Below are 12,067 nucleotides of genomic sequence, written 5' to 3'. Positions count from 1 at the left end.
GATAACTGCCTAGGTAGGAGAAGTGATCAACATTTTCCAACGTTACATAATTGAGTTGGATTTGTGGCGCTGCAGAAGGATTATTTTGTACTTGTTGGTGCAGCACTTTGGTTTTTTGGATGTTGAGCAACAGGCCAAGCTTTTCATAAGCTTCTGCGAAGGTATTTAGGATGATTTGGAGGTCATCCTCTGAGCGTGCGCACATTACATTGTCATCAGCAGCAGCATATTTTTAAACTAAGGAGGCAGCTGCTCACTACCTTGTCGCATCCAGTTTTTGCAGCAGCCACCTACCTCACCGACAGTCATCACTTGCCTGCCTAACTACGGTACATGCCTGACAGCTCATTCCTAGTCCACTCCCCACTATGGGATGGCAGCAACAAAACAGCAAGGAGGAGGATCAGAAACAATAGTCAATGGGAAGGGGGAAGGGGAATTCATGAGTACACTGATTCCCACAAAACCCTAAGCTAATGCTAATGGCTTGGTTCCAGAGCAAAGGAATGCAGTGCCCACTTGATCTCTGTATCTGATGGAGTTGTTGGGAGATTCATTCCCCGTCTGCAGTCATAGGATTATTGTTTATCATATGACTGTATGTGTTTCCATTCCACAGAGTAGAAGTGACGTAGACAGGATGTTCATCTACTGTTGTGTTCCTGAAGTGGAACTGTTGTTCCTTTGTTCTCTTCTCTTCACTGCCTGCTATACTAGAGAGAGGCAGCCATGCTAAACAGCTCTGAATGTCTGAGCTGGGCAAACAGAAACAGACTCTGTATTTTGCCACAATAAAGCAGTTTAAAGGTAAAGGTAAAGGAACCCCTGACCATTAGGTCTAGTCGTGACCGACTCTGGGGTTGCGCGCTCATCTCGCATTATTGGCCGAGGGAGCTGGCGTACAGCTTCCAGGTGATGTGGCCAGCATGACAAAGCCGCTTCTGGTGAACCAGAGCAGCACATGGAAACACTGTTTACCTTCCCGCTGTAGCGGTCCCTATTTATCTACTTGCACTTTTTGGTGTGCTTTCGAACTGCTAGGTTGGCAGGAGCTGGGACCGAGCAACGGGAGCTCACCCCGTCGCAGGGATTCGAACCGCCGACCTTCTGATCAGCAAGCCCTAGGCTCTGTGGTTTAACCCACAGCGCCACCAGTTTAGCCTTATCTAATGGCTTGTGTGTGTTCTTCACGTTGGGGAACAATCACAGATTTGATTGCACCACCGGACTCAATAGTAATCGGGCATGTGTGCACTGGCTTTGTCCTTGCCCTGGGCAGTCTCACAACTGGCCCGGGCGAGAAATGCTAACCTCTTAATCTAAATGCAGTCCTATGCTCTGTGACAGAGAGAGTCAATGTGGTGCCTTCTAGATGCTATAAGGCAGGGGTCTCAAATGTCAGGGGCAGCATTAAAATTCAGTGTCCCCCCCACATATAACCTTTCATTTTACATCATAGTTGTGGCACCCCCAAGGCTTCACACCAAATGCGCCCAAACCAGTTGCGCTCCCCCAAATCCACTTCTATGTGCTACAACTTCCACCAGTTACAGGATGAACCAGACATTATTTCTAAAAACCATTTCACACACAGCTCTAAAAACTACATCTGAATCTCTTGCACACTATTTTTTCATGTATCAAAGGTGCTTTCATCTGCTTCAGAATTTGGAGAGGGGAGCCATCTTAAAATTAAGTATGCATATGCATATGAAAGTGCATTAAGAACTAATTTAAGCACTATTTAAGCTTTACAGTTGAAACCGTCTTAGAACAATCCAAACATTATACAGTATCCTCTGGGAAGCTGATCCAAAAGAAAGAAACTCACTGCTTCCTAGAATAATTAGAAATCTTTCAGTAAATCCAACAGTACTGGTGCAATAACTGGCTATTTCGTCACAAATAGCCCGCTCAAATGAACATAGAGTGCATTCTCCCAAATGTAGTACAATCAATTGCAAACTACATGTGGTTATTATTCAGGCATTGCATGTACTTTTTCTTCTTCTTTGCATTGCATGTAGTTATTGTGCACTGCTTTCATAACGTGAGAACCAAGTTGAAAAGCTTTAAAACTATAGCGATGTCTAACATTTTGCTTCGCATCTTGGTTGTATTGGAAACAAACCCATCAGCAGAAATTACTTTTGTAAGGCAAAAATACAGTCTCAGAGAACTTGATCATTTGGAATTGATGCAGATAGGTGACACTTTAAGATCTTAACAGCCAAATATGATTAATAGTCACTCCTCCATTACAGTGAGCTCATTGCTTTTCTTCCCCTGCAGTCCTTAGTCAGCTAGGACTTTATTTTCTAAAGGGGTGATTTTTTAAAATTGTGGAAAATGACCTGAGTTGGCCTTTCCATTAACAGTCTGTAGTCAATCACATATGATAGCTTTGTTTAGGGGACCACTTTTGGTGTAGCTGAAATGAAGAAACTTTAGAACCTTACTGCATTTTTTAATATGAACTTCTGCAGCTCAGAACAATAAATAGCAACAATGGATGGCCAGATTTGTGGTTTAGAGAAAGAGTTGTGAAAGTTACAAGCAAAGAATTCCAATTGCAATGAGCAGGAGAGGAAGGCGAGGAGTCCAGTTGGCTACCAGTATTTAAGTATGAAAGACAGATGACATAGAATAGGAAATTTATTTTTAGTAGCTGTTAAAGCAAGGAGTGGGATTTTTTGTTCTTGTTTTTATTATGTATTTTGTGTTATTGTATTTTTATGTTGTGAACCACCATGAGATCTACAGATGTAGTGTGGTATACAAATTAATAAATAAAATAAAATAAAAATATTACTGCTACTGAACAGCACATACTCCACTTGTCTCTTTATCAGGACTTTATACTTCCATTGCTTTCAATTTTTTAAAAAAAATCTGCATATTATGCCACTTCAAATTTTTCTTTCATTGCAGCAGGGGTGGCAAACATGTGGCCCTCCAGATGTCGTTGGACTGTATAATTAAAAACCATATCGAGGCTTTATTTTAACAGCAAATGCAGAGAATTATTTTCTTCAGGACCCATATTGAATGGAAAGGAGATTGACCCCTGTGTCACAACTTTTGTGTGTGTGGACTTTTAAAATAGTGGTTCCTTTATGCGTTTACCTATCTGTGAAACACTGTTGATACAACTTGTTCCCTGAATCTATGGTACCATTAAACATCACACGTAGAGTCCATTGGTATCAATAGGTTAAATGTCCCCTGCCGCACTGTTGTTCTACTGCAAATTGGGGCCCCTATGTCTACTACTAGTTGATTTTTTTTAACCACAATAGTTTGAGAAAAAGAATACAAAATTTATTTAATTGTTCATCTTAAATAGTTAAAAGTAAGAATTCAACAATTTATTGAATAGTTCATTTATGTCAGAAGCCTTTCCTAATTCTGGTGCCCTCCAGATATTGTTGGACTAGGTAAAGGTAAAGGGACCCCTGACCATTAGGTCCAGTCGTGACCGACTCTGGGGTTGCGCGCTCATCTCGCATTATTGGCCAAGGGAGCCGGCGTATAGCTTCCAGGTCATGTGGCCAGAATGACAAAGCCGCTTCTCGCAACCAGAGTAGCACATGGAAACACCGTTTACCTTCCCGCTGTAGCGGTTCCTATTTATCTACTTGCATTTTGGCGTGCTTTCGAACTGCTAGGTTGGCAGGAGCTGGGACCGAGCAACGGGAGCTCACCCCGTCACAGGGATTCAAACCGCCAACCTTCTGATCAGCAAGCTCTAGGCTCAGTGGTTTAACCCACAGCGCCACCTACAACTCCCATAAATCCCAGGCAGTATGGCCAATGGTCAGGAATGATGGGAGTTGTATTCCAAAACATCTGGAGTGCACCAAGTTGGGGAAGCCTCTCCTACAGCAACAAAAGTTGGCTGGGAAATATTACCAAGCCTATTTTGTGTCTCTAAGCTTGAATATATAATATTTAAATACCTTTAGAAGTCGTTGTAATTCATAATTGATACTGCAACGGTCTTACAATTTGCTTGTGCTTAATAAATCTGGCAGGAGTCCATTATTATTTTACGAGCTTTCTTTCTCTTTATTTGTCATTAAAAAGGTGTCTTCAAAGTACAGATGAAGAAGCAACTTAAAAGGGACTGATGTTAATACGCCAAGAAAAAGAATGGAAGAAAAATTGCACAGCAATTCAACCATTGTCAATGGTACAACCCCTAACCAAAAGCATTTAGAAGGTCATAGCCTTTGGGAAGTAATTACCATTGCTACAGTGACGGCCATTTTAAGCTTAATAACTATAGTGGGGAATGTTCTTGTGATGATATCCTTCAAAGTCAACAGCCAGCTCAAGACGGTGAACAATTACTATTTACTCAGTCTTGCGTGTGCAGACCTTATCATTGGAATATTTTCTATGAATCTTTATACATCCTACATATTAATAGGGTACTGGTCTCTTGGAAGTCTAGCATGTGACTTGTGGCTAGCCCTGGATTATGTAGCTAGCAATGCCTCAGTAATGAATTTACTGGTTATCAGCTTCGACCGATATTTTTCTATTACACGGCCATTAACCTACAGGGCTAAACGCACACCGAAAAGGGCTGCCATCATGATTGGCCTAGCTTGGCTAATTTCATTTATCCTGTGGGCACCAGTAATCTTATGTTGGCAGTATTTCGTTGGGGAACGAACTGTCCCGCCTGGAGAATGCCAGATTCAATTTTTGTATGAGCCCATCATCACCTTTGGTACTGCGATCGCTGCTTTCTATATCCCCGTTTCTGTGATGACTATTTTGTACTGCCGTATTTATAGAGAGACTGAGAAACGGACCAAGGACCTGGCTGAACTTCAAGGATCCAGTTCTGTGGCTGAGTTCGAAATGATAAAGCCACAGAAAGCGCTGCTAAAGTCCTGCTTTGGCTGCAAGCAACAAAATTTAGCCAAAAGGGAGAGGTGTCAGGCTTCTTGGTCTTCATCCAGCCGAAGTACTTCTGCAACAGCAAAGGCATGTCAGATTCAAAATACTTGCCATGACTGGTCTAAGGCGGACCAGCTAACCACTTGCAGCAGCTATGCATCCTCAGAAGAGGAAGATAAACATGCCTCTGACCCCGTCTTTCAAGTAGCTTATAAGTCTCCAGTAAAAAGCAAGGATGATGAACATCAAGAGGAGAAAAAGGAAGCCTTTATCAAAGACCATCCTGGAGAAAATGACTATGAGACCCCAAAATATTTTCTAACCCCAACCAAAGGCCACGTTAAGAAAAGTAGTAAATGTGTAGCTTACAAGTTCCGATTGGTGGTTAAAGCTGATGGTGCCCCAGAAACTAACAATGGCTGTCGAAAGGTAAAGATCACTCCTTGTTCTGCCACTTTATCCAAGGACACGACTTCCATCAAAAACATGGATCCAAATATAAACAATCAAATTACTAAAAGGAAAAGAATGGTCCTTATAAAGGAGCGCAAAGCAGCCCAAACTTTAAGTGCCATTCTTCTAGCTTTCATCATCACTTGGACACCCTACAATATCATGGTTTTGGTCTCCACATTCTGCTCAGATTGTATCCCTCCAACGCTGTGGCACCTTGGCTATTGGCTGTGCTATGTGAATAGTACTGTTAACCCAATCTGCTATGCTCTCTGTAACAAAACTTTCAGGAAGACATTTAAGTTGTTGCTGTTCTGTCAGTGGAAGAAGAAAAAAATGGAAGAAAAATTATACTGGCAGGGTAATACTAAACTGCCTTAATTAAAAGTGTTTTTTTTTGGGGGGGGGGGACAGACCTTGGCCAAGCACTGTAAATCAAATTGGCTGCAAGTCTTTCATTGTAAAGTTGTTGCTTTGCATGTCTGGAGACAAAAGAAGCACAATTTGTGTGGCGATAAAGATATGCCTGTGGCTATGAAGAAAGCAGCCACAATGGTGAACATTTCTATAATTGTCTGTGACTACTGAATAGAGCATTATTTATGTTGCTGTCATAGAAACTTTCCTTCCACATGTTTGCCAAATAAAATGGCACACCAACAGACCTTAATGGTTGGGTATGGAATAGACCCTTCAATCATTAGGTCCACTACCTGGAAAGTAACATTATGCCTTCGTGCACATTTTTTCTAAGGCTTTGTCCAGTTTAGTTATAGGTCTCCAATAGAATGACACTTGCATCACTTCCCATAAAGAATTTTTTCTAAACTGGATGGAAACAAAAGGAAGGCAAGTACCACTGGCCAACGATAAATGTCTGAGATTTTTTTCTCAATGGACAAATTTGCTCTTGGAATTAGTTGTGAAGACATTGTTTGTATTGTTCTTATTCTATGGCTGAGAGATGGCTTATAGGGTGTAAACTGTATGGTTTTTATTTTATTTTATCTTTTGCAAATTAAGAAGCCCATGATGGCACCAGGTTTGTCAGAGATGTTTACATTGCCTACAAACAAGGGTACTAGTTAATTGTCTTTTTGCATTTTATTTGTTCATATTGAAGTTGCTCTGAAGGGGGTTTTATTTTTAAAATCCTGTACAGTATATTAGTCTGAACTGTTGATGCAATCCGATGTATGGCTTCTAAGAAAAAGCTGACAACACTTCTTTATTACCATTCTGAAGAACTTAGCACCCAAATGTGCAAAAGATTCCTGCATTGCAGTGGGTTGGACTAGATGACCCTCTTGGTTCCTTCCAACTCTACAAATCTATGATTCTGTGTGGGTTGCATTTTATTTCCTACACTGCGCATCAGCAATCCTACCTCACTTACCTGGGAGTAAGCCCCATTGAGTTGAATATGACTTACTTTGGAGTAGTCATGGCTAGGATTGCACTATGAGTTGCCTTCTGTGTAGGTGGTTTTGCAGCACATTAAGCAACATCCAAATCCTTTTGATTTCTGTAGAACGTCCAAGTATAGGAGTTCAGGGCTGCAATCTTAAGTTATGAGCTGAAACTTGCTTATGAATGAGGTTAAGTACTACACATTACCAGTGCTTTTTTCTGGGCATACGCAGGGGGACACATACCCCTAAACATTTTGTGAATTTAAGTTTGGCCTCATTGAGGGGCAGTCTTTCAATATGAGTAGGAAAATACCCCTAAACATTTTATTAGGGGGGGGGAACCCCACTGCACTTACTTTTATTTAATTTATCCATAGGTTCCTCATTTTAGGTCTAAGATTTTACACCCTGATCTTGAAACGTATTTATTGGCAGTAAATCATTTTAAATCAATGAATTAGGTTGCCCGTATTAAAAAAAAGATTTGGTACTGCTGAGAGATGCAACAGGTCCTGCTTGTGAAACATGTATTTCAGCTAGCACTTAACACTACACATTTTACATCAATAACTTTACAAACATATACTCATTGAATAGTATGAGTCACCTTTCTCCATGAATCACATACCATGCCGGTCAAAAGCGACAACAGGAATTTGAAAAAGGGAGAGGAGTAATATCACCTACCTTTCCGTCCTGTGTTTTTTGGGTGGCAATACTTGAATGCCTAAATCCCCAGCACGAGTAGGTAAATCTATCAGGCATGAGCTGGAGTTTGCTGAGGATGTGTCCCTTATGTCTGGATAGAAATGTTTTATACATAATGGCTATTATAGTGCCTCTTTTTATACCGCAGACTACTTACGGCAACACAAGCATTTCAGTAGAGATGATGATCTGACAAAATAAAGGCAGTAACTGGGATAATTACAGCGTAACTGGTCTGAGAACTGCAATTAAAATCAGCTATCAAAATAAACTGGTGGGACAGAAAGAAAACAACGGCAATGGGAAGTCAGGATGTACAAACTACGGTGGAAATATGATATGCACCCAGAGAGCTCCCCACCAGCATGGGCATGTCTATCTGTTTGGGGGCAGTAGTCAGTTCTGCCTTCATACACACTATTATCTTTAAAGCACATTTACCCCTTCAAAGGATACTGTAGTTTGCCCCTCACAGAGTTTCAATTCCCAGGAATCCTTATCAAACTACAGTGCCCAGAATTCCTTGAGAGGGAAAATACGCTTCAAATGTGCTTTGTATGGAAATGTCCCCTCCGCTGAAGTGAAGAAGGAATGTGGTTCGTATGGGGTGCAAAATGGGGCTCAGTTGGGAACTAATATTAAGGTGCAATGCAGCATTAATACACATTCTAGCAAACACTGAGCAGCCAGGTTTGCATTATTGACTATAGACCTGTAATGATGCAAAGCTTCATGGGACACATGTATTATTGTAGTTCAATGGCGGACAGTGCACTGAATCATGCACTCATGGTTTGCTGAACTGCTATTTAAAGATGGACTATAACAATGTCTATGTATGCATTTTAAATTTCAAAGAATCGCAAAGCAGCTGCAATCCAAAACCACAAAACATAAAATATATAACAATTCCCATTAAAATCACAAATATTGTCACCAAAGCCAAACCCCCACAACAAAATACAAAACACCCATTGAAACTAAGAAATCAAAAATAAGCCAGCAGAAAGAGAACAATTAGTCAGAAACCTTTTAAAACAGCCATCTAAAACAATACAGTCATGGGGTCTATGGAAAGCCATTCCTTAGGATGGGCAGCACAGCAGAAAAAGGCCCTCATCCTGATTATTGCCAGATGTGCTTCCCAGGGTCAATGGACCTGGACTAGGGCTTTGGATGATGATTCTGCTTTGGTCTTCAAGAATGTACGAGTGCACAGCTTGAGTGTTAGGCTGCATTTCTATCATATCATCCGCATTCATAGCTTCGTATGGTAATAGTACAGTTGTAAAATATCGTGTTGCACAGTTCAGAGATAATACAGCACATTTCATGAGAGTTATTGTGTATTTGTCATTGTTCCCACTGAAGTAAAAAAATATTTTCATTCAGAGCTAGAAAAGCAGGAAAGAAAGGATTTCTCCACAGCTATAGAATTAAACGATGTTGTGAATAACTTGATGATTAAGTGAGTTGTTTGCAAAAGATTGATTTTTTGCAGGGGTACTGGATATTATTTAAACTCACTGTATAATAATGTGAAAATGTGTATTCTGGAATCAATATGATCGATTTTAAGTATATTGTATTGTGCCAACTGTTTTTGGTGCTTTTGCATATAATTGTTAAAGGAAACTGCAAGTTACTATAGAGACCTCTGTTTCTTTTCTTCAGTCACCATCAAAGCATTTTCTGTGTATAGTGTATACTTTGGGTTATACTGGCTTCAAACAAACATACATATGCGTATGAGATGTGTGTTTGGTTCAAACGAACCTGCATTTCTATAATACAAGCTATGTAATAATGACTATATAAGACTGTAAAAGTTTTCTGCTAGCTGCAATGTTATTGCTAAAGAAAAGCTTTGCCTTCTATTACTGAAGTTAAATGGGAAGTTATTTTTGTCACAGTTTCTGTTGAACAGGAATGTTTTATAAATGTTTATGGTCCATTTGTTGAGTAGATGTATAAGACTACACAGTGATGGATGCCAAAGTATCAGTTAAGTGTAACTGTTAAGTATGTGCTCAACCTATGCTGCTAAAAACTCAGACATTACACTGCCAAACTCTGGGATACATTGTAAATATCTGGAACTGTATTAAAAATGGTGTGTGTTTATTGCTTTTTTAATACTGGGGTTTCATAACAAAAAGGGCAAGGGGGACAGTTGAGAGCTATCCAACAGCAATACAGAGCCACAACTTTGACTTCTTATTTTTGAAAGAACAGGAAGAGCAGAAACAAAAACCATTCTAAATTATTTCTTAAAATGTATACTTTTTTTTTGCAGACACTTCTAAGTTATTGCTCTAGAACCTATGACCCAAGAACATGTTGGGCTCCACTTCACATCTGCCTCAGCCTGCATGGCCAATGGACAGCTATGATGGGGGTTGTAGTTTGACAACTTTTGCATGGGAACTACTGTGGGGTAACTGTATTCCAGACCACTAAAGACCACAATGGTCATGTTTATAGGAAAGAGCTAACTGTGGTCATTAAGCAGTGTGGTTATTTCCCATCGGGAGTCCCATCCTTCTCTGAAGCAAAGGTCAAAAGACTCCAACTAGGAGGTTATGCTAAGGGCACTGCTGACTTGCGAATCTAAAGATGGGCAGCAAAAGCAGGCAAGCTCTCCTAGGGCAGAGAAACCAAAGGGAGCTGGACCACATAGCGCTGTATGATGACACTTCTACATTGTTTCCAAAATGGGAGAGGAGGAGGCCAATCTGCCTTGTATTTGCAAATATGTCTGCTGTGTCCGTAGAGCAGTGTTTCCCAAACTTGTGCCTCCAGCTGTTTTCGGACTACAATTCCCATAATTCCTGACCACTGGTCTTGCTAGCTAGGGATGATGGGAATTGTAGTTTCAAAACATCTGGAGGCACAAGGTTGGGAAACACTGCCGTAGAGGACCTATAACCGAGCTCAAGAAGACCTGTCCTGAAAGTAACTAAACTAGGAGCAGATGCATGGAGGTTATTGTACGAGCATTTTACAGAAAATAACTGAGGGTTCAGCTACTCAAAACTAGATCCCCTTCCTGGTGAATTAACACATCCAGTTTGGGCACATTAGGTTCCCTAATTCTGCTGGTTTTCTGAATATGGGGTATTGTCCTAGGGTATGGTCTTAGGGGTTGCCTCCAAGGTTCCCTTGTCTTCACTGGTTCTGGTTCATGCTTGGGGCTGAATTCTCGGCTGATTCCATGTCTGGGAGCTATACTGGCAAGAACTAACATCTTGAGGGCAGCATGCTGAGTGAAAGCTGGAGATAGTAATCTATCAGCTTTATACACAAGCAGAAATGAGGCCACATGCTTCTTCCAAAGCCATTATAACTAGGTTAAGTCCAAGGGGCAGAGAGCAAAAGAATGAAGTGAAAAATGGTGGGTCAAAAGACTGCCAAGGCAGCTACAGCATCAGGTTCCAGGAAGAGCAGATTCTACGTTCAACACAAATAACTTTTCAGTTGCAATGTGTCCCTCTACTAATTTGAGCCTTGGTCAAACTGGTGTTCTAGTGTTTCACAGATGGATAATATAAGAGCCTTTAGCAACAGACTCCTTAAAGAACATTTCCTTCCATCTGAGACTGCCCGTTTCTTCAGATCATCAAGAGAGGTCCTGGTTTGTCTCCCACCATCATCACAGGTACAGTTGGTGAGAACAAAAGGAATACCTCTTTTGGTTATAGCACCCAGGCTTTGGAGCTCTTTGTCCTGAGAGATTTATCTGCACCCAATAGCAGATTTCAAATACAGAGTTTAAGGATTGTCTGTTCCAGCAGGCCTTTGACCCAGCTGGCTTGTGGATTGTTCTCCTTATGGGTTTTTAAAGTTGTTTTTTTAAAAAACAAACTTGCTGCATCATCATCATCATCTGTGTTTTGTTGCTTTAATATTATATGATTGTATTAAACTTACATGATGCTAGTATCCTTAGGTAACAGAAGTGAGAGGAAAAAGTGGTATATATATATGTCTAAACAGATTATATTGAAAGTTTCAGAAGCGCTTTCCTGTGCCAGAGCTCCAGGAGAGCCACTTCCTACAGTACAGTGGTAACATTTACTGGAGGAGAAATCTGTGGGGTATAAGTAGGGTCTTTGGCAGAAGAATAGGAGATGATCCTGTGGCGATCAGCCTAAAGTTAAGCCAGGTTACTAAGGGTTAATCCAAATAGAACTGTTAGAACCCAAGGGGGAGGGCTCTGACAGAGTATAAAAACCCCACCCCTGGAGTCAGAGAGGGAGTTGGTAGTCAGTTGGTTGAGGTAGTAGGTTGGAGTGAGTTGGTTGGTTATTAGTAGAGAGCTGGTTTTAAATATTGAGGTGGAGCATAGATGGTGGATTATAATCAGTCAGGATAGAGAGTTTGTGAGCTTATTTACAAATATATATTTAGTTGTCTTTAGCGGTAATAGGCCGGTAATAGTATTAATTAGAGGTAATAGGCCGGTATAGGAAACATCTGTAATTTGGAACATTCTAAGACATATACTGAAACCATTACGCTTATGTATGCACAATAAAGCAACATCTTTTTACTTTCACATTATCCTGGTCTGAAGTGTTTTG

At 40.6% G+C, this 12,067-nt stretch overlaps 1 protein-coding gene across 1 annotated transcript in view; it reads left to right on the top strand.

Moving 5' to 3' along the window:
* Positions 1 to 6,458, top strand: part of CHRM5 (cholinergic receptor muscarinic 5) — a 58,403-nt gene extending 51,945 nt beyond the window's left edge. The window contains exon 2 of the mRNA XM_035110735.3: positions 4,087 to 6,458. Coding sequence (XP_034966626.1) covers positions 4,153 to 5,745 — 1,593 coding nt within the window. The 5' untranslated portion in view covers positions 4,087 to 4,152 and the 3' untranslated portion in view covers positions 5,746 to 6,458. The remainder of the gene's footprint in view (positions 1 to 4,086) is intronic.
* The last annotated feature ends 5,609 nt before the right edge of the window (positions 6,459 to 12,067 follow it).

This window comes from Zootoca vivipara, chromosome 1 (genome assembly GCF_965207765.1).
Source record: "Zootoca vivipara chromosome 1, rZooViv2.hap1.1, whole genome shotgun sequence".
NCBI lineage: Eukaryota > Metazoa > Chordata > Lepidosauria > Squamata > Lacertidae > Zootoca > Zootoca vivipara.
The sequence above is the reverse complement of the archived record's forward strand: the minus strand, read 5'-3'. Positions and strand labels throughout refer to the sequence as shown.